The 22,955-nt window shown below is 46.9% G+C and overlaps 1 protein-coding gene across 3 annotated transcripts in view; it reads left to right on the forward strand.

Annotated features, from left to right (window-relative positions):
• The first annotated feature begins 145 nt into the window (after positions 1-145).
• The window catches only part of Carm1 (coactivator associated arginine methyltransferase 1), a 42,464-nt gene continuing 19,654 nt past the window's right edge, over positions 146-22,955 (forward strand). For 2 of the 3 annotated variants that reach the window (XM_038321914.1, XM_038321915.1), the window contains exon 1: positions 148-417. In XM_038321914.1, the coding sequence (XP_038177842.1) occupies positions 195-417 (223 nt within the window). In that variant the 5' untranslated portion in view covers positions 148-194. Of the gene's footprint in view, positions 418-22,955 lie in introns of all 3 variants that reach the window. The other variant, XM_038321913.1, reaches the window with a different exon arrangement.

Below are 22,955 nucleotides of genomic sequence, written 5' to 3' on the forward strand. Positions count from 1 at the left end.
CAGCAGGTGGCGCAGCGCCACCGAGCCGGCCCGTGTCGGCGGCGGCGAGGCGGCGCGTGGCCGGCAGGCGGCGCGCTGCCAGGCTCGGCCTCGGCCTCGGCCTGCGCGGCGGCGGCGGCGGCGGCGGCGGCCTGGGCCCGGGTGCGGCGGTGGCGGTGGCGGTGGTGGCAGCGGGGCCTGGAGCCGGACCTAAGATGGCAGCGGCGGCGGCGACGGCTGTGGGGCCGGGTGCGGGGAGCGCGGCGGTGGCGGGCCCGGGCGGTGCGGGGCCCTGTGCGACAGTGTCGGTGTTCCCCGGCGCCCGCCTCCTCACTATCGGCGACGCGAACGGCGAGATCCAGAGGCACGCGGAGCAGCAGGCGCTGCGCCTCGAGGTGCGCGCTGGACCAGACGCGGCGGGCATCGCCCTCTACAGCCGTGAGTGCTGGGGACACCCTGGGGACGGCGGCGCACGAGGCCGGCAGCGCGGGCGCTGGGGGAGGGGGCGGTCTGGGGGGGACTCGGGCCGAGCCTGTGCACGCGGCTCCCTCAGCCGGCGGGCGAGATGGCAGAGAAGGCTTGCGCGGGGACCGAGGAGCCCGAAGAGGGGCGCGGGAAACACTCGGGGGCCTGAGATTTGCGGCGGGGGGTGGCGCTTGGCAGGAAGTGGGGCCCCGAGGATTCAGGGGGATGATAGAGGGAACGATTGCAGGGTTCTTGAGCGGGTGTGGTTTGTGGATCTCAGGCGACATCCTCTACACATGCACACGGACATTTGAAAAGTGGCTTTCAGTGTGGAGCACCGGGAATACTGGGTGCCGCCCTTGTGGAGGAGGACTTGGTATTCAGGAATCCCCCACACACACCTCGATTAGTAAACTTTAGAACTGAGGACAGAGATAAAGATTTCCACCCCCAACCCCCATTGAAACGTGGAAGAGGGGAGGAGAAGGCCGGCTTGCTGATGAACGGCTTTAGAAGTCAAGAGGTAATGCCACCTCCCTCGCCACGCGCCTCCTGTCTTCTTTTTTAAGGACGTGAGAAGCTGGTGACATTATCAGAAGCTGCTTCAAAAACTGACATTTTAGGGGGTGGGGGAATAAAAGGGAAAATCACAGTGTGTTTGCAAAGGGCACCCCCCTCCCCCAAGCTTTGTAGTCCCACCTTTCATTCTTCCTCTTGTTACTCTTTCTACTGGCGGATCCTTTAGTGGCATTTTGCTATCTGTTTCATGGTCTTTGTCTCCCAAGGTTTCGTTCATTGATGCTCTTAAGGGGCCACCAAGGAGGACCGGATTGGTTTTGGCCTGTGAGAATTTTTTCTTGCTACCTGGTAATGGGATCTTGGGAAGGGAAATGTATGTAGCAGTCTGTTCAGATGGCTTCTCCTGTCTTTGCCTTGACTTTGAAAACACAGGAGAAAGTAGTGTGTCTGGTACCAAATGTGGCACACCTTTGGGGGCTTGGACAGAGCTGGGGTCTCCTTGAGGACACCAGCGAAAGGGGAATTTCACAGATTAGGAGTTTAGGACTGGTAAGGAAGCGAAGCTCTGCAGGACCCAGACCCCTAAGCAAGACACAGGTACCAGGGCCCACCCTGGAAAGTGTTCTGGGAAACTGGATGTAGTGTTGGCAGCCTGTGGGCTCAACACTTGGTAAGCGAAGCAGGACTGAAAGCTTGAGTATAGCTTGGGTGACGTGGGCAGATCCTGCCTCAGTCACCAAGACAAAGTTCTGGGTAGCTTGGTTTGTGAACTTGACAGAAAATTTTATTTATAGAATTTATTACATTTTCATAATCGCTTACACCCAGTTTCTTCTATTCTTAGAAGCTCAACTTATTCCAGGAGAATCGTTACAGTTTGTGTTCTTGTTTTGCTGTAATTATCTAAGTTGCCTGGGGGCTCAGCATGGGTAAGGATCTGGGTTCTGTTCCCAGCTGTGAAGTAAAAATAAAGATGGTTATGGGCTAGGCATACAGCTCAGGTAGAACATTTGCCTAGTAAGTTTGAGGCCTTGGGTTAGATCCTCAGCACCACCAAAGCCCCCCAAAACAATCATGAAGTGCCAGGTGTGGTGGTACAGGCCTGTATCCCAGCATTTGGGATACTGAAGCAGGAGAAACTCAGTGTTTTGTTTTTTGTTTTTTTGGTTTTTTTTTTTTTTTTTTTTTGGTTTTTCGAGACAGGGTTTCTCTGCAGCTTTAGAGCCTGTCCTGGAACTAGCTCTTGTAGACCAGGCTGGTCTCGAACTCACAGAGATCCGCCTGCCTCTGCCTCCCGAGCGCTGGGATTAAAGGCGTGCGCCACCACCGCCCGGCTCAGTGTTTTGTTTTTTGAGACAGGGTTGTTCTTCTTTTCTTTCTTTCTTTTTGGTTTTTCACAACAGGGTTTCTCTGTAGCTTTGGAACCTGTCCTGGAACTAGCTCTTGTAGATCAGGAGACAGGGTTCTTCTATGTAGTCCAGGCTGTCCTGTATCTAGTTATGTAGACCAGGCTGGCCTTACAGAGGTCTTCCTTCCTCTGCCTCCCAATGCTGGGATTAAAGGTATGTGCTACCATACCTGGCTGTAGGAGGAGTTCAGTTTAAGAGTAGCCTGACTACAAAGTAAGGTCTTGTCTTCAGAAACTAGAATATATACGTATACAGGTATATACAAATACCTGTAATCCCAGCACATGTGAGGTGGACGAAAGAGGAGCAGTTCAAGCCAGCCTGTGCTACTTGAGAGTCTCTGTTTTTCTCCTTCCCCCCAAATCACGAAAAAAAAAAGTTATACAGAATTACACACATACATACCTACATGGGCATATGTATAAGTAAAAAGTCCTTGTTTCTCAAAATCCTCAGTCCCAGATATATTCTTGGGGCCAGAAAAGAATTTCATCCTCTAGGCCAGTGGTTTTCAACTTTCCTAATGCAGTGACCCTTTAATGCAGTTCCTTATGTTGTAGTGACCCTAACCATTAAATTATTTTGTTGCTACTTCATGACTAATTTTGCTACTGTTTGCTACTGTTATGAATTGTAAATATCTGATATGTGACCCTCAAAGGGGTCATGACCCATGGGGTTGAGAACCACTGCTCTGGGCTAAAATGACATTGGTGTGAAGATTTCATCCATTTTTATTACATATATTTATTTATGTTTATGTGGTGGTGTCTCATGTCACAGTGAGAATGTGGAGATGAGAGGACAGCAACTTGCAGGAGTTGGTTCTCCCTTTCCATTATGTGTGTCCTGGGAATCCAACTCATCAGACTTGATAACAAATGCCCTTACCCACTGAGCCATTTTGAGACAATCTTGGGTTTTCCAAGGTGGCCTTGAACATTGTGGTACTTCTGCTTTCTTCCTCCTGGGATTATAGACTTGTACCACCATTCCTGATGTTGGGTTGCAGTTAAACATGGGTTCCGAAGGCAGGTCAAAGCCGAATGTGTAGATTTCCAATGGTCTTTGTAACAAATGACCAGAAGTTTGGTGGCTTAGAGAAGTTGGGATATGCTTTCTCATTTCCTGACCACACTCTGAAATCACGGTGTCTAAAAGGCCACTTTCCCTCTGGACTGGAGGGAAAAAGAGGCCCCTGTTGCAGGTTCCAGCGACTCCAAGCACTCTTTGGCTTTCTGTAGCCAAACTCTAAGCACCCCACACTTGCTGTTGCTTCTCATTTGTCTCTGTGCTCTTGTTTCCTATTTTTCTTTTTTGTTTTATATGAGATGGTTTCGTGTAGAGCCTTCTTGGCGCCCCAATGCTTTGGTCAGGCCAGAAGACACTGATTTGTTCATTATGAGCCTGCATGCTCCCAGCCCCCAGGATCTGAATTTGTATATAGACTGTAAGGGGAGTTTGTCAGAATACCAGAAGGATTTTTTTTTAAATTTTTGAGACAGGGTTTTGTTGGAGGAGGGGCCGCCTATTGGTTCCTGGCCGCCCGGCTAGCTTAGACCCGAAATAATCACACAGAAAACCATATTATTTAAATCACTGCTTGGCCCATTAGCTTTAGCTTCTTATTGGCTAACTCTTACATATTAATTTAACCTATCTCCATTAATCTGTGCATCACCATGTGTCAGTGGCCTATCGGCAAAGTTTCAACATGTCTGACTGGCAGTGGCTCTATGGCGTCTCCTCCCTCTCTGCCTTCCTTCTTCCAGCATTCAGTTCAGTTGTGTCGTGTCCCCGTGCCCCCCCCACCCCACCTAAGTTCTGCCCCATCAGCAGGCCAAGGCAGTTTATTCATTAACTAATAAAAGCAACACATAGACAGAAGGACTTCCCACATCAGGGTTTCTCTGTGTGACAGCTCTGGCTGTTTTGAAATTTGCTCTGTAGACCAGGCTGGCCTCAAATTCTCAGAGATCCTCCTGCTTCTGCTTCCCAAGTGCTGGAATTAAAGGCATATGCCACCACTGCCTGGCTAGAAGGAATCTTCTTCCAGTGTGTCAAATGTGTAGAGATCTCTGTGGGTCTTCTAAGGGCCCTCAACTAAACTCAGGAGTTGGTCAGGTGCAGGTCAGTCATAGAGCCTTTAGTTAGCCTCATGACCTGCCTGTGCCTGTTTCCTTACTAACTGCAGCAGCACTTTTCTGCCTGTAGCCTGCTGTCCCTCTGGTGGGTTGAAGGGCTTAAAGAAGAGAAGGGGTTTTGGTTGTAGAAAAAAAAGGAGAAGGGTTTCTAGAACAGGGGATTTGTAGCAAGTGTTTGTCAACAGTACTTTTCTAAAATTATATTTTCTTTGGTAATTTCACATATGAATACAATGTATTTAGGTCACATCCACACTCAACAACATTTTTACAGATGTTATTTTTGTTTTATATTATTGTTACTAATATTTTGAGACAAAGTCTTAATGTTGCTTAAGCTGACTTCAAATATACAATGTATCTGATGACCTTCAATTCCTGATCCTCTTGCTTCCAATCTCTTCAGGGCTTTGAATATAGACATGCAGCAGCACCTTACTGGTTTAGGCTATGCTGAGGATGGAACTCAGAGCTTCGTATATGGTAGGCAGACGTTCTACCCACTGAGCCTCAGCCCCAGCAATCGGGGTAGCATAGGAAAGAGTTGGCTTTCTAGTATGCCCCCTATGTTTTATACCTCATGATGGGAGAGATTTTGGGCCTCCATATCTGGGTGTCTGTGCCCTTCATTGGGAAATGTGGCAGCTATCTCCAGAAGGCCCCATTCTGGTCCCCTGCAGAGTGGCTACCCTTCCCAGCTCTCCTAGTCATTTGGAATCACTCTGGTTTTTATCCCTGGGGATTGACCACATGGCAGGCAGCTACTTTATCCAGGTCACTCTCCCTGGCATGGGCTTTCCCATGGCTAGGGGGAGAGCAGAGTTAGTTGACTTGCAGTTGCTCAGCCTGGCACCAACCCATCTAGAAATGCCCAGGTCATTTTTCTGTCTTGGTAAGCAAGAATGAGTTTGGATGATGTCCGGCTTGCTCCTCAACCCTTTAGGAAGAGATGCTTTGCCCAGACCCTGTCTGATAAGAAAGGGCTGATAGGGCTGATGTCATTTTGGTGAGGGGACATCCAGTGTGGAAAGGCTAGAGGAAACTCCTGTATTGGGGTTGTGCTGTACTAAGTTGGTAGAGAGTCTGTCTAACATGCATAAAACAATCTCTTTTTTTAAAGATTTATTTATTTATTATGTACACAGTGTTTAGCCTCCATGTATGCCTGCAGGCCAGAAGAGGGCACCAGATCTCATTACAGATGGTTGTGAGCTACCATGTGGTTGCTGGGAATTGAACTCAGGACCTCCGGAAGAGCGGTCAGTGCTCTTAACCTCTGAGCCATCTCTCCAGCCCTGCATAAAACAGTCTTGCGGGGGCTGGAAAGATGGCTCAGAGGTTAAGAGCATTGCCTGCTCTTCCAAAGGTCCTGAGTTCAATTCCCAGCAACCACATGGTGGCTCACAACCATCTATAAAGGGGTCTGGTGCCTCTTTTGGCCTGCAGGCATACACACAGACAGAATATTGTTTACATAATAAAATAAATAAATATTTTAAAAAAACAGTCTTGCATAACTCCTTTATCAACTAGGCTTGCTGCTATACACCTGTAATCCCAGCACTGGGGAGACTTAAGCAGGAGGATCTGAAGTTCAAGGCCAGCCTAGGCTACTTAGTGAGTTCAAAATCAGACTTGTGATACCACTAGACTGTGCAGTCACAGAATCAGGGGCCATTGTGACTTCCCTCTGCCATCTCTTGAGCATTTGTTATGAACACAAGCAATAGTCTGCCATATTGTCAAGATAGGATGAAGTTGAAAAGTTAGTAATACCAGAAAGATAATCTTATGTCACCTGCATATTGCTTATGCTTGTTGCCATTTGTTTTGTACTTGCTTTATACAAGGCTATGAGTGAGCTCTTGTTGCCCGACATAAGTGCTTGACCTTGGGATCAGTCAGAGAAAGAACAGCGTAAACTGGTGCCTGTTGGTAAAATGGAGCCTATGGCCTATTTTTATACAGTCAGAGCTAGAAACATTTACAGTTTGTAGGGGTTGGGAAAAGTAATCACCAGCTCACAAAGAATACTCAGCCAGGACCATCTTGTCCTATAAAACCTGTAGTATTTACTTGTGGGTTCTTAACAGCAAAAGCCTGGGATGAAGGAATGAGGTAAACTGGGCACTAGTGGTGTGCACCTTTAATCCCAACACTCTGGAGGCAGTGGCAGGTGATCTCTAAATTCAAGGTCAGTGGGGGGGCTGGAGAGATGGCTCAGTGGTTAAGAGCATTGCCTGCTCTTCCAAAGGTCCTGAGTTCAATTCCCGACAACCACATGGTGGCTCACAACCATCTGTAATGGGGTCTGGTGCCCTCTTCTGGCCTGCAGGCATATACACAGACAGAATATTGTATACAGAATAAATATTTTTTAAAAAATTCAAGGTCAGCGTGGTCTGCAGAGTGAGTTCCAAGACAGCCAGGGCTACACTGAGAAGCCCTGCTGGGGAGGAGGAGGAGGAGGGGAGGGAAGGAAAGAGGGAGGGAGGGAGGGAGGGAGGCAGAGGCAGGCGGATCTCTGTGAGTTCAAGACCAGCCTGGTCTACAAGAGCTAGCTCCAGGACAGTCTCCAAAGCCACAGAGAAACCCTGTCTCGAAAAACCAAAAAAAAAAAAAAAAAAAATTAAGTCTTGCTTGTTCAGAGATTGGAGATTGCTCAGGAGTCCCTTTCTAAAATTGGAGGGAGCTGGTCACTGGGCCTCTGCTAGAGAAGCTTTATGGAAGCCTGGAGTTAGCCATGGCACAGTGGAACTCTGGGGCTCACTGTCAGGTCTTTCCTGGTCACGATATTTTCACTATTTCGTTGACTGTGCCTCAGTTTTTTTCTGCTACAAAATGAAATTTGCACATTTTCATTAGAGGGCAAGTTGACAAGAGTCAAGTATTAGGGTAGAGTTTGACCCAGATTGCTCCACAGACCTGCATTGGAAGCGAAGTTCTAGGTTGGACCTAGCCAAGGGCAGCAGGGAGGGCAGAAGCTTTTATTGTAAGAGTGACTTGCATGAAGAAATTGGGTGGGGGAGGGCTCAGATTACTACCCCTCTGTCTTCTCTCAGGATGAAGGGCCGCACTGTGCCTCCTTGGATCTCAGCGATCTCAGCGTCTTGTTGGTGGGGAGGGCCAGCTGACTGAAGGTGGCTTTGGCCAGGGTGGACATTGTTTTCAGACTCACAGCCCTGTAAAGTCACATGCAGCCCCCATCTAGTAGACTCCTGTCTTTAGAAGCAGAGAGGATGTGGACAACAACCTATCCCGCCTGTCCTTGACAGGAATAGGGCCTAAGAGGCACCTAGGAGGACGACAGCTAAAGCGCTAAGAGGGAAAGCCTAGCCTAGCTGTAGAGCTGGGAGGTCAGCAAGGCGGTCTGGAGTGGGCGGCATTGCCTCAGTTGTCTAGCTTGCTGGGGTTCCTGTCACAGCAGGCTAGGAAGTCCTGGCTGGCAAGTTACCCCTCTGTCCTGACTTGGAGCGAGAAGCTGCAGAGAACTTGAGTGGCAGTCATGACCTTGTGACCTTGGCTAAGTGAATGAGTTTTTAAATCTGCCTGTAATATGAAGGACTTCTGAGACCCTCGCTAGTCTAGTCAGTGAATAATGGTCATAAGCCCACCATGTGTTCCCATGGTGTTTGCCCTAAGACCTGCCCCTTTTTAAGAACTGCTTGATTAGCTTCAGGATCCAAGTTCCTGGGTCTCTCTGAATCCTTCCAGTCTTGCCTACTTAACACTGGTTGGTACCTGTCCTGAGCTTAGAAGCCAAGAGAGCTTTTTATTTGGTTTTGTTTTTTTTTTGTTCTTGTTTTGGTTTTTTGAGACAGGGTTTCTCTGTGTGATTTTTTTAAAAATATTTATTTATTTATTTATTTATTTATTTATTTATTGTGTATACAATATTCTGTCTGTGTGTATGTCTGCAGGCCAGAAGAGGGCACCAGACCCCATTACAGATGGTTGTGAGCCACCATGTGGTTGCCAGGAATTGAACTCAGGATCTTTGGAAGAGCAGGCAATGCTCTTAACCACTGAGCCATCTCTCCAGCTCTCTCTATGTGATTCTGCTGTCCTTGAACTCGATCTGCCTGCCTCTGCCTCCCCAAGTGTTGGGATTAAAGGTGTGCACTACCACACTCAAAATTTTGCTTTTGAGATAGGGTCTCATTCATCTTAGGTTGTCCTTGGACTCTGTAGCTAAGGATGACCTTGAATTGCTGATTCTCTTACTTTACACCCTGAGTACTAGAATGACAGGCATGGGCCACCATGACAGTTCTTTGGGTGCTGGAGATTGAACCCAGGGCATCATGTATGCTAGGAAGCACTCTGCCGACTGAGCTATATCTCTGACTCCTTGTATGTGTGTGGAATCCAGAGGCTGACCCTGGGTGCCATTACTTTCCACTTTAGTTACTGAGACTGGTCTTGTCATTGTACTAAAGTTCACTGATTTCTCTAGTCTAGCCAGCTCACCCCAAGGATCCCATCTCCGCATCCCAGGACTGGGATTACAGATGGGCTGTTTTGTCTATTCAGCATTTACTTGGGGCTTTGGGATCCTTAGTTCCTCCATGACAAATGCTTTACTCACTGAACGGTCTCAGAGCCCCCATCCTCTTGAATTTTTTTCCCCCTGAGACAGGATTTCTTGGTGTAACAGCCTTGTCTATCTTGGAACTCACCTTATAGACCAAGCTGGCCTTAAACTTAAGAAATTCTCCTTCCTCTGCCTCCTGAGTGCTGGGATTAAAGGTGTACAAAACCGGCACTAGAGAGATGGCTCAGAGGTTAAGAGCATTGCCTGCTCTTCCAAAGGTCCTGAGTTCAATTCCCAGCAACCACATGGTGGCTCACAACCATCTGTAATGAGGTCTGGTGCCCTCTTCTGGCCTGCAGGCATACACACAGACAGAATATTGTATATATAATAAATAATTTTTTTTTTTAAAAAGTGTACAAAACCACCACCTCTTGAATTTTTTTGAGGCAGATTTGCACTTTGTAGCCCATACTGACTTGAACTTGTAGCAGTCCTGCTCAGCTTCTTGTTAGGTTCACACGTGTGTGCTGCTAAACCTTGCCCCCGTGAGCAGTTTTATGAAAGAAAATAAGACCAAACTTCACAGTAGGCAGAAGAGGCAGAGCCTGGAGGTTCTGGAAGACCTTTTGTGTCTTCTACATGTTCATTGGTTCATTCTTTTATTTCATGGCTGTTGAATCAACACCATAAGGTTGTCTGGGCCCTGGGTATTGAATTTTGTGCATTTGACAGTTGTGGGTATTCAGTATCTGTGTAACTTGCTGCCCAAGATCAGCCAGTGAGCCTGACCCTAAAGCAAGCTTGTCTCTCTGCTTTGGAAGTTTTTGTTGGTACAAGCAGCCCCTCCTTTTCAGCCACCTTCTGCTTGTCCTCTGTTTCAAGAATACCCATTCTTGGAAATAAGCTCAAATTGTTTTTCTGGGCTATACTTCTCTCTCTCTCTCTCTCTTTTTTTTTTTTTTTTTGGTTTTTCGAGACAGGGTTTCTCTGTGGCTTTGGAGCCTGTCCTGGAACTAGCTCTGTAGACCAGGCTGGTCTCAAACTCACAGAGATCCGCCTGCCTCTGCCTCCCGAGTGCTGGGATTAAAGGCGTGCGCCACCATTGCCCAGCTAGGGCTATACTTCTTGTACTCAGCCTGAGAGCCTCCTCCCCTGCACCCATGTTTTTGTCTACCTCTTTAAAGCTATTCATTATCCATATTTTGGATACTTTCACTTTTACTGTTTACTTTCAGTGCTATTGGCTGTTGCTTCAGCTAATTAAGTTCCCCAAGGTGGGACTCATTTCTGTTGTATAGATGCACGTGGCAGTGCAGAATGGTTTGGGTTCTAGAAACCTATCCATCAGCACAGACGGGATGAGACTGAGGATGCTGCCGAATACCCCTAGTGGATTAGTGCTATGGAGATAAATAAAGGCAGATGCAGGAGGCTGAGTATGGTGTCACTCTTGTACTCCTTTATTCCCAGCACTTGGAAGGCAGAGGCAGGTGGATCCCTGTGAGTTCGAAGCCAGCCTGGTCTACAAAGCAAGTTCCAGGACAGCCAGGGTTGTTTTGGTTTGTCTTGAACTTCTGCCCCAAACAAAAGACAGATTTACGGGGCGGGGAGGTGCCTTACAGACCCAGGAGAAGCTGGAAAGGGAGATGGAGGGTCCTTCTGGACTTGTCATGTGCCCTTGAGGGACACTTGCCCACTCCTCAGTCTGGGTGGATTGGCAGTATATACATGCTGTGGCCCGCCTAATATTGATGCATCCATGCATCCAGGCCCTAACTAATGTGAAGTGTAGCCATCGTGCCCGACTGGTCATGTGCTTCACTGAAATTCATCGATTTTGTTGTTGTTGTTTGGTGGTGGTGATGTATGTAGGTAGGTCAGAGAACTATCTCAGCTGTTGGCCCTCACCATCCACCTATTTTGAGGCAGGGTCTCTTATTTGCAGCCACCCGAACTGGCTGACTTGTGAGCTTCTAGGGATTCTCCCATCTCCACCTCCCATTTCTATTGGGAGCACTCGGATTACAGTTTTACAGCTGGGTACACTTGTGTCCAGCCTTATATGAATTCAGCTAACGCTTTACTCACTCAACCAACTCCCCAGCCTCACTGACTGGTGTGTGTGTGTGTGTGTGTGTGTGTGTGTGTGTGTGTGTGTGTGTTGGAGTGTATGTACCTGTAAGTACATATACAGAAGAGAAAGAGTATCTAGAGATGTTCCTCTATTGCTGTCCACGTTATTTTTGAGACAGGGTCCGTCACTTAACTTGAAGCTTACAGATTCTGTCACATGGCTAGTCACTGAGTGTCAGGAATTCACTTATCTCTGCTTGCCAGTTTTGGGGTTACAGGTATTCATGGCCATACTTAGCTTTTATGTAGGCATTAGAGATTTGAATTCAGGTGGTCTTGTTTTATCAGCAAAGACTCTTACCCACTTAGCCATTTTCTCGGTCCCTATTGATTGCCTCTCACCGTCTGAACATGCTGGAAGGATGGCATGTTCTCCCACAGAGTCCCAGTAGATACAGCTCTCCTCTCCTTGTTTTTAAAAATGCACAATAACAGTTGTTTTGGTCCCACAGCCTGCATTTAGTCACCAGGCCTATAGCTCTCATGCTGTTCACCTCCCCACTTCTTTTCACTCCTCAAGTTCTGGTGACACAAGTCACTTATGTCTCTGACTTGGAGAAGTTCTCCCCTGAGATCTCCATCCTAGTTCTGCATCACTGACTGACCAAGGCAGAATGTTTCAGAGTTCCTCAAGCGAGGCGCCTCTTGGCTGCACTGCTGTGGTCCCCTGCCACTACAAGCAACAGTGGCCTACCTCTAGCCTACACAGCCTTTGGAGCCATATCTGGAGAGGCAGCCCTTGAGCCTGAATGGGATGTTATAACTTCTAACTCAGACTTCCTGTGCTCCTGGAGTCCTCAAGGGCCCAATGGAGGCCTTTCTCACTGCCCTACAGCTCCAGGACATCCTGTTTCTCTTAGAAACAGGGGCTCTGGCCTGCAGTTGATGGGAACTGCTCTTCCCCACCTGACTCACACCTTTGTGAGGTGGATTGTGGAGCTTCCCGCCTCTGGCAGTTTAATGTCTCAGCCACCACCCCTGCATGTTGAGGTCCCTCCAAATGCTCTTTCACATGCTTCATCCCACCCCAGCTTCCAGGCCTCTTAAAATATCCTGTCCACTAAAGACCTCATGGGGTTCTGTAATATAATATCTGCCAAGTTTTGCAGCTGCTACTGAGGCCACTTTATGCTAATGAAGGGAGTCAGCCCTGGGGGCTTTATTGTAATGGCTGAAAATGCTACAGTAGAGCCCCACCTAAATTCCTCCAGAGGCTTGGCCTTGGCTCAACCTATAGAGCTGCTGCCTTTAACCCCCCAGTGAGGAACTGGGCATGGCCTGTCAGTAGAGCAGCTTGCCTAGCCAGCAGGCACAGAAACTTATGCACCATCTACACATTCCCTCCCAAGAGATTACAAGTGGTATATGAAACTGATTCCTGTGTCTGCCCTTTAAGGGCCTTCAAGGTAAACTATGTCTAGGAGTCATCATTTGGTTGATAAATTGGAAACTATTTTGAGCGGGTGGAGACACACCTATGCTATGTTTATTATTGCTGTGCCTAGGATGTTCTCTGAGGACCCTTTTCTCCACTGATTGTCTCTGCCCTCTTTGCTGAGATGGGTGCTTTGTGTTAACCCCACCCTTCAGTGTTCCCACAGACACAGGGTGTGTTCATCCTCATGACAACACTCTGGGCTGTGACTGGTTTGATTTTTCTAGACAATTAAAATTTAAGGGGCTGGAGAGGTGGCTCAGAGGTTAAGAGAACTGTCTGCTCTTCCAAAGGTCCTGAGTTCAATTCCCAGCAACCACATGGTGGCTCACAACCATCTGTAATGAGGTCTGGTGCCCTCTTCTGGCCTGCAGGCATACACGCAGACAGAATATTGTTTACATAATAAATAAATAAATCTTTAAAAAAATTTAAGTTTACTCTGACTGACTCCAGATCTAGTCTGGCATTTGGCAGTCCTGATCAGGGGTGGAGGGAAGCTTTCCCAGGTAACAGTTGCCTGGAATGCAGCCTAGAGCTGGACTGCCTGGGGCAATTTGACCTGGTGCAGCTCAGCCTGCCCCACCTCTATCACTCTGGTGAAGAGGAGTGAGTGCTGTTGGCTCTGGGAGGAATAAAACTGGCTTGTGCCCCTGACCTCCCTAATACATCAGGATCCCGAGTCAGCCTCATAGCAGCCAGCACTGTATGTCTGGTTATCTTCTGTGTACAGGATAGAAGTTCTATCAACTCAGGAGGGTGTGTCATGAAAAGCCAGACCAATCTTTCCTGTGCACTGTGCCCTTGCTTGAGTCAGTTACCCAGGAATACAGACAAACTTATATCCCATTTGTCTACTCTTCTGTAATGTACATTCCTCTAGGCACACGCCTCTGTAGCTCTGGCCCTGGTCAAGCTGGAGAAGCGTTCACTATCCTGTGTACATAGAGCTGGGTGGAAGGTTGGCCTGAAAGGTATTCCCTTACCTGGGGAAGCCACAGTGCTTGTTGGAATTGTGTTTCCACACTAGCCCCTCCTACTCCCTTCATCTCTGCCCCCTCTCTTTTTTATACCCTATTCTCCATGTGGCTTGGTGTGTGTGTTGCCCTGTGTGTACAAAGGCCAGAGTATGACCTCTAGTGATGTTCTTTCTCAGGTGCCATCCACTTTCGTTTGTTAAAAAATATTAATAATCATTGTGTTTACATACCCATGTTGTAGGTAATCTATGCCATGGTATGCAAGTGAAGGTCAGAGGACAGCTTTGTGATTTCATTTCTCTACTAAAATCTTTTCATTTACTGAATTTCTGCCTCCCTAGCAGTGAAATTGCAAATGTGTACTACCATACCTGTATTTTTATTTTAGGGCTGGAGAGATGGTTCAGTGGTTAAGAGCACTGCCTGCTTTTCTAAAGGTCCTGAGTTCAATTCCCAGCAACCACATGGTGGCTCACAACCATCTGTAATGAGATCTGGTGCCCTCTTCTGGCCTGCAAGTATACATGCAAGCAGAACACTGTATATGTAATAAATAAATAAATCTTTAAAAAAAAAAAAATAAAACCCAATCCTCAGAAAGAACAGCCAGTGCTCTTAACTGCTGAGTTATCTCTCTAGTCCACAATTGTGCTTTAATATGGGTTCTGGTTTTGAACTCTGGTGTTTGTGCTTTCATGACAGACACTGCTCAAACTCAGATCCACCTTTATTTGGAGTACTGGGATTAAAAGAATGCACTACCACAGGTCAAAATCTACTTCTTAGTTGGACATGGTGGTGCACATCTTTAATTCAAGCCCTCAAGAGGCAGAGGCAGACTGACTTCTGTGAGTTTGAGGCTAACCTGATCTACAAGAGCAAGTTCCAGGACAGACAGGGCAATATAGAAAAACCCTGTCTTGAAAAACAGACAAACAAACAAAAAAAAATTACTTTTAATTGACCATCCATTTGTTCATTTAAGTAGTAGGTATTAGCTTATGTTATACTGTATCTGAGGATGGCTTTGTGCTTATTTGCAAGTAGAGCTGTGTAGGATAAGGAAGGCAAAGGAAGTTCCCTGGTCTGGGGACCTGAGAAGAGAGCCAGTGCTTCACCTGGCCAGGGCAGAATAGCCCAGGGTGACCTCATAGTCCTCAAATGGCCCAGGGCCGGCAGACTGGCTGCAGCCACTTCCCAGTTTTTCTGAGGACAGCAGATCATCTTGCCTTAAGTTATAACAAGAGAAAGATCTGGCTGAGCTCATGGGCCAGCTCTTTCCATAGCAGAGGGTGATCTGCACTGGTGACAGCCATCATGACTATTAAACACTTCCACCTCCATCACACAGCAGAGAAGGGCTTTCACCCCTTTATATCTGCTTCACAGATGTACTATGAACACCTTGCTTTCAATACCACCCCTCCATGGGCTGCCTAGCCTCTTCTGGGGGGTTCTATCAGTCTTCCTACCCTGGGAATGTTAGACACTCTCTTAGACAAATGAGGGAACCAAGACCCAGGGTTGCAGCTGAACAGTAGCCCTCCTAGATCAGAACTCATTTTAGCCCCTTCTCAGCTGGGAGGCTGGCTCCACAGTGATGTAGCCACATAAGATAGAGGAGAAACCTTTGATGGCCAGTGGTTTGGAGACAAAGTTACTGCAGGTGTTGGAGGTGGGAGGCCGTGGGACAACGGTGTTAGTTTGTTTTGTGGTGTTTTGTTTTGTTTTGTTTTGTTTTTTGTTTTGGATTTTTTTCGAGACAGGGTTTCTCTGTAGCTTTTGGAGCCTGTCCTGGAACTAGGTCTTGTAGACCAGGCTGGCCTCGAACTCACAAAAGTCCGCCTGCCTCTGCCTCTCGAGTACTGGGATTAAAGGCGTGCGACACCACCACTCGGCAACAGGGGTGTTTGTAAGACAGTTTACACCCCATCCTTGTGCATCAGCCTGTCTCCTTCCTCCCAGCACTCACCATTTATGTGTTCTTGTCTTCTCACTGGCTGCCTCTCACCCCCGACAGCTCTCAGCATGTGAAACAAGACTCAGTCCTTGTGTTCACAGCTGGACCGTGTCCCTGTGTTTGGTGCACTGGCTACGGCTGGGTGGGCTCAGGGTTTTATCTTGGTCTTGGGGAGAGTTTGGGGGAAGGCGTGGAACCTAGGAGGGGGATTTCTTTCTTTCCAACCCTCCTCTCACTGTGGAATGGCTCTTCTGGAAGATGAAGAGCCTTGTTGTAGGTGTTAGTTGCTTTAAGGAAAGACTTCATACTTGGCACATGTGTGTGCTTCCCAACGAGTGCCTGAGATGGGCAGTTTTAGTAGCTCCTCTATGGGTAGCGGTAAAATAGCCTCCTGCTGTGAAGGTGAGGGTGTGGGGTGCTGTTGACCCTTTGTCTCACCTTGAGAAGTAGCTACTTTTTAGTGTTACTCTGTTGTCCCTCCTCCCTCTCCTTATGCAGATAGAAGGTTCCACTGGAGAAGAGCTTCCCTTCAGGTCTTGCACACCCCTGCTGGTCTCTCTAGCCTACAGTTTAAGGCATCAAGGGATTTCTGCTTGCCCTATTGCTTTCTAGACAAGGGATAGGGAACAATGACCTTCAAGCAATGGGAAGATCTCCGGCTACACTTAGATATAGACAAGGCAGGCTTAGCATTTGGACCTGAGTGTTTGTGCTTCCATACACTGAGCTCCTGCTGGGGACGGGGAGAATCAGCGGTTGGAGGACACACCATTAAGACCAGTATCCTTCCTTTAAGTGGAGTAGCCCCATATGCCTGACAGTGGGCCAGAAAAGCCTAAGCAGATGTTATGTGAGTGTAACAACTCCACTATGCAGTGGGAACTTGTCTAGAAAGACCTCTGAGAAGAAATGACAAGTACACAGGGGAAGAGCAAGGGTGTTCCTGTCCAAGAACCACAGAACCTAGAGAGAACTTTTGCCCATACTCAAGGAATGTGAGAATGGGGTAAGCTAGTGGCTGGACCAGACAGTGTTCAGTGTAACAGATGTTGCTATAGAGGGCCTCTTAGACCTGTGTGAACTTAAGACTTCTTACTGAAAACTCTGAGAAACCAGGAAGCCATGAGTATTATTTTTCTATTTACTTGTTGGAGTTCAGTGAGGTTTTTGTTGTTACTTTATATATATGCATGGGTGTACATATGTACATATACTGGCACATTGTGTAGAGGTCAGAGGCCAATGTTTTTTTAATATTTATTTATTTATTATGTATACAATATTCTGTCTACATGTGTGCCTACAGGCCAGAAGAGGGCACCAGACCTCATTAAGATGGTTGTGAGCCACCATGTGGTTGCTGGGAATTGAACTCAGGACCTCTGGAAGAGCAGTCAATGCTCTTAACCTCTGAGCCATCTCTCCAGCCCAGAGGCCAATGTTTGAGAGTTGTTTCTGACCTTATTCCTTGTTAAAACAAAGTATCATTGTTTCTGCCAATACTGACTAGGTCAGCTGACTTGTGAGCTTCTAGGTGATTCTCCTATTTCTGCCTTCTGTCTCCTTGCAGGAGTGCTGGGACTACAGATGCTGGCTATCTATTCAACTTTTCATCCACATGAGAAGTTCTAGGGATGGAACTCAGGCCTGCAAGCTTATGTAGCTACTGCTTTTACCCAGAGTCATCTCCCCAGCCCACTTTGTGTTTTGGATACAGGATCTCCTTCTATAGTCCAGGCTGACCTGGAACTCATCGTATATCCATGTTGACCTCAGACTCAAGGTGATCCTTTAGCTTTAATTTCCCAAATGCTAGAGACTAGGTATGAGCCCCTATACCTGGCATGTTTGTTTTGAGTAGGGTCTCACTATGCTATGGTTTTGAACTCATGAGCTCAAGTGACCTCTGCCTCCTGAGTGTGTGCAGAGGGGAGGATGTTGAGCAGAGGAGAGCCCAGCAGTTGGACTGAATTAGAAGTACATGACTAATAGGGTAGATCAGAAAGTTACAGAGACTTTGCATATTCCCTGAAACTGGTCAGGGGCTCCTGAGCCTCAAGAAGAGTCTTCTGTCCTGGGGAGGTAGCAGGTCTAGGGCAAGTGTTAGAGGAGTTCTCTGACAGGTGGGGAATAGGGTAGCTTGCATCCCTAGCCCTTCCACCTTGACTCAGTTCCCTTTCATGTCTCCTAGCTTAAGAGTCTTCCTGGTGCTGCCCATGGCTGTGGGAACCTCTAGGTTCTGGGAGCTGTATGTCTGCCTCGGCCTCATGCTGCCCTCAACTTGGTAGCCCTCCTTCTTCTACAGCAGTGGTTCTCAACCAGCGGCTTGAAATTCCTTTTGGCAAACTTCTGTCTCCAAAAATATTTATATTATGATTCATAACAGTAGCAAAGTGCAATTAAGTAGCAATGGAATAATTCTATGGTTGGGGGTCACCACAACATGAACAACTGTATGGGGTCGAATAATTAGGAAGGTTGAGAACCACTGCTCTTCAGGTTCCCTGCACTCACTGAGAGGTTTTTCGTAGTCTCCCAGCTATACTTGCTTTGGTGCATCTCCAGACTTGCATAGCTGAGTGCCAGAGGTTCCTCCAAGTCTCTGATGGGAAGTGGATTTCCTCATTATGCCTGGTAAGCAAATGAGGAAGTGAGTAGAAAGAGGTCTTAACACTACCCCTTAATTCTAGACATAATACTCCAGTGAAGTAAACCTGGTCCTCTGCCTGGTTTTGTCAATAAAGTTGTATTGACACAGCTGAAGATATTTGTTTACTTGTTGAAGTCTGCTGCAGGCTGAATTGACTCATTGTGACACAGATTGTCCTTACAGAAAAATTTCTTTCTTTTTCAATAGCAGTGCTGGGGTTGAGGCCCAGGGCTGAACAAATGTTCAGCAAGAGTTTTACCACTGAGTTACACTCCTACAATAGATGTAGGAGTTGTAATAGATGATGGCTCTTTTTTAGAGAAATGTGGCCACTTCAGGATGCAGTCAAGTCCTTGCAACCTTGGTCAGGAGCAGTAACTCTGAAGACAGTCACCAGAGTCCATCTGGCTGTGTGACTTTGAGTAAGATCCTTACCCTCTGAGCAAGTTGGTGACGTATTGAGGAAACGAGGGGCATTTGTAAAGTGTTAGGTGGCTATCTTGTGGCAAAAATTAGGGGTTTATGATGTGGATAGATGAGGGATTTTTTTTTTGGTAGGGAGCAACATGGGCTGTCTTGAAGGTCTTCCTATCACGGAGGGAATCTGTGTCCCACTTGCCCTGTGCAGCTGTCTTCTGTCACCCTCCTTGGCCACAGAACTTAAAATGATCAGGCTCTGATGGCCAGGACTAGGGTCCTCAACACTGTTCAAACCCCTAAGTTTAGGGCCTATTCTTTGTGCTCTATTTGAGACCCATTTGAGAATACACCCAGACAGGTACTGTTCTTTCCAGTTAACCTACCATTCTGGTTATCTCTTAGGGACTCTGGAGAAAGAAATCATAACAGTGGCCTGAGCTTGACTGATGTGAACTAACATGTCTAGCTTAACCCTCCCTGTGTGTATATGAATATGTGTGCATGTGTGTGTTGTATGTGCACATGTTACTGTTAGTGTGCATACATACACACATACTTGCATGGAGATCAGAGGAGGACATCGAGTGTCCTGCTTTGTCATTCTGCGTTATTCCCTTGATACTAATGAACCTGGCCAACTGGGGTTCTAGGCATGCATGTGACCTCTGCCAAAGGAGAGGTTTGCTTTTGGTTTATTTTTGTAGAGATGGAACCCAGGATTTTGCATGTGTCATGCAAATTCTTTAGAGTCAAGCTTGTATTCCAGGCCACCTAAAATGGGGGGCTGTGGTGCAGCTGGTTTGTTAGTTTGCATGGGTACATCAGAAAGGTTCCTGTGCCTCCTGTGTTCAGAGGATAGGCCAAAGGGCTGGCTGTGATGCTCAGAGAATACTGGCTCCTCATCTGTGCTATCAGATTCCTCAGCCCTGGTAACCCTGGCCATAGCCCTGCCCTTGTTGTCACCCACCACAGGTGTTTTGGTGACCTGCTTGGTGCCAGGTTCTAGAGGAGCACCTAGGGCAACCGGGTAAACAAGCACTCTGGGGTCTTACCATCATATAGACCCAGCCCAAAGATCACCTTTATCTTCTGTCCCAGGAGGGTTGTGGTCCCAGGCACCAAGCTGGAGGCACCTTCCTGGAGCCCTCTTGGAGCTGGGACTAGAAGCACTTTGCCTTGGGTCCCTATTTCTGGGGCGGTGGACAACCAACACACTTGCCCTAAGTGAGGCCCTGCTCTGGGCTAAACAGAGCAACAGGGGAGCCAGGGTCCTATGAGCACTGTAGGTCCCCTTGCACACCATTGTCAGGTAGGGATCAATTTTCTTTCTCTATTGAAATGACCGTCTTGTAAACTAACACGAACCATTTTAAAGAACAACTCAGTGGCATTGAGTTTATTTGGTGTTATATAACTGTGACCTTTAGCTATTTCCAAAACCCTGTCATCACCTCAAAGGAAACTTAAACCAGGAAGCTCTTGCTCTTCCTCTGCCTTCTTGGAACCCCTGGCAACTGAATCTGCCCCCGCCACCTCAGTTTACCCTTTCTGCAGTTCCATCGAATGTAGTATTTATTGCACAGCATTTGTGGCTGCCCCTTTCTTCTGACAGCATTTCTGGTAGTGTTCCAGGCTGTAGCTGGTCTTGATGTTGTTTCTCTCTATGCTTAAGTAACACCATTATCTGATTCTGTTTATCCATTGATCAGTTGATGGAATTTGAATTGTGTCTAGCTTTGACTATTGGAAATAAACAGTCTTCTGTTTCTGTTTGTCTTTCTCTTTCTTCTAACTTCTGATCATCCTGCCTCCATCTCCTGAAAGCTTTTTTAACTGCTCTGCAGCACTCTTACTGCTTTATATAGTTTATGCTGTGCTAGGGATGGAGTCTAGGGCTGCCTTCATTCCAGACAAGCATTCTGCCAGCTAAGCCCCGGCCCCAGCGTGTTCTTTTCTTTCTTTGCTATCTTGCAATGCTATCGAGGTTGGCCCTTGAACTCCTGGGCTAAGATTCAGCAAGCATCTTGGCCTCGGCCACCTGACTGACTGCAGCTGTTGTAGCCCCCATACCTGACTTTTTGCAAACAAGCATTTGTTTGAAGCCCTGCCTGCTGTTCTCTGTGGGGGACATAGCTGGAGACAGCTGCTGTGTCAGGTGGTCAGTGTACTCACCTGGCTATGTCCCCTCTTGAGGTGTTTGCTCTTCCACATCTCTCCATTTACTTGCTTCATGTCATTGTTTAAATTGTAGATGTTTTGTTGACCCTATGAGAAGTGACATCTCATAGATAGTTGCTAGAGTTATTTTCATTTTTGTTTTGTTGTATTATGTTTATTGCTGTGATAGAGCACTTACCTCGAAAGTACAAGGCCCAATCTGCCTTTTTCCCCCTTCTTCTTTTTTCTTAAGATCAGGGTTTCAATGTGTAGCTCAGGGTAGCTACACATAAAAAATGTTTTTAATTTTTTAAAAACATTTATTTATCTATTTATTTATTTATTTATTTATTTATTTATTTATTGTGTATACAATATTCTGTCTGTGTGTATGCCTGCAGGCCAGAAGAGGGCACCAGACCCCATTATAGATGGTTGTGAGCCACCATGTGGTTGCTGGGAATTGAACTCAGGACCTTTGGAAGAGCAGGCAATGCTCTTAACTTCTGAGCCATCTCTCCAGCCCCTGGGATTAATTTTTTTAATTACAATTTATGGACTGGAGAGATGATTCAGCTGACTGCTCTTCCACAGTGCCTGAGTTCAATTCCCAGCACCCACATGGCAGCTAACAAGTGTCTGCAATCTAGTTCCTGGGGACCTGACATCCATGGCAAAACACCAGTGCACATAAAGTAAAATACAAATTACAATTTATAGTTCTCATACTTAGTTTCATAGCTAGGAATTCGTTGCCAAATCATAGTCACAGATTTATCCCTGTGTTTCCTTTTAAGAGCCCTATAGGTTTTTTACGTTTTGTTTTTTAGGCATGAGTGTTATGTTGGCATTATATCCCACTTTAGATGATTATGAACCACCATGTGACTTGAGAATTGAACTTAGGACCTCTGGAAGAGCCTCTAGTGTTCTTAACCACTAAGCCATCTCTCCAGCCCCATCCTGTAGGTTTTTAAATTACATTTGTGTGTATGCACACATGTGGATATCAGAGAAAAATTTTTGGAAGTCAGTTCTTTCCTTCCCAGGAATTCAACTCAGATGGTCAAGCTTGGTAGCAAGTGCCATTACCCACTGAGTCATGAGACTCTCACTAACCCAGAAGTCTTCTAGTTTGAACTCTTACGTAGACCAGATTCATTTGAGTTAACTCTTATGGTGTGAGGCCAGGATCCAGTTGCATGGTTTTCCAAGTGAATGTCCAGATGTTCCAGTGTTCCTTTATTCGAGATGCTTGTTTCTCCATTGGCAACCCTTGTGGGAAGTCACTTGACCATTAATGGCAGGGTTTGTTTTTGTCATATGTTTCTGTTCTGCTAGTCTATCTTGTAGATTTTGAAGACTATTTTGATTACTGAAGCTTTGTGTGACTCTTGAATTGGAGACTCTATCGACTTAATTGTTCTTTTCATCCAATTTTGACTACACAGCGCTTGGAAACATGTCTTCAACCGCATTTCCACCAGAGTATTTTCTGTTTTGCTACTTATTTAGCAAGCCACGTGAGAGCATTGGTCCAGTGAGCTTACTCACTGCTGCATTTGTGTTCTAGGAACAAGGGTGTATGGGGCTGTGGCTTTAGCTTAGTTGGTAGACCACTCACACACAGAGCCCTGGTTCTTCTACTCCAGCACCACATAAACCAGGCACACCGTGCACACCTGTAACCCCAGCTCTTGGTGCAGTGAAAGTGGGAGTTCAAGCTGCATAGAGTTCCAGGTTAGCCTGGGCTACTTGAGACCGGTGGGGGGGGGGCAATATTCTTGGAAGCCCATAGAGCCAAGTGTCTCATTTCACACCATCCTCTGGCATAATGGATCCAGACCTGGGTCTACTGAGTACTTACTGTCTGCCTCTCTTGTATCTCCTCCACTCTAAAATAGTTCTCAGTGGTTTTTCTTACCTAGTATTGCCCATTTGAGGAGACAGACTGGTCCGTTCCCTGTATCTTCTGGTGTCTGCTGTCTCCTTATGAGTTAAGGTTAAGAGTGCTTCATGGGGGCCCTGGAGATGGCTCAGTGGAGGAAGGTGCTATTGTACAAGCCTAGCAACTGAGTTTGAGTCCCAGGATCTACGATAGAAGAACCAACTTCTGACTTCATGCTTACCAGCATGCACAGGTGCATGTACACAAACACACAAAGCT

The sequence above is a fragment of the Arvicola amphibius genome, chromosome 3, assembly GCF_903992535.2.
Source record: "Arvicola amphibius chromosome 3, mArvAmp1.2, whole genome shotgun sequence".
Lineage (NCBI taxonomy): Eukaryota > Metazoa > Chordata > Mammalia > Rodentia > Cricetidae > Arvicola > Arvicola amphibius.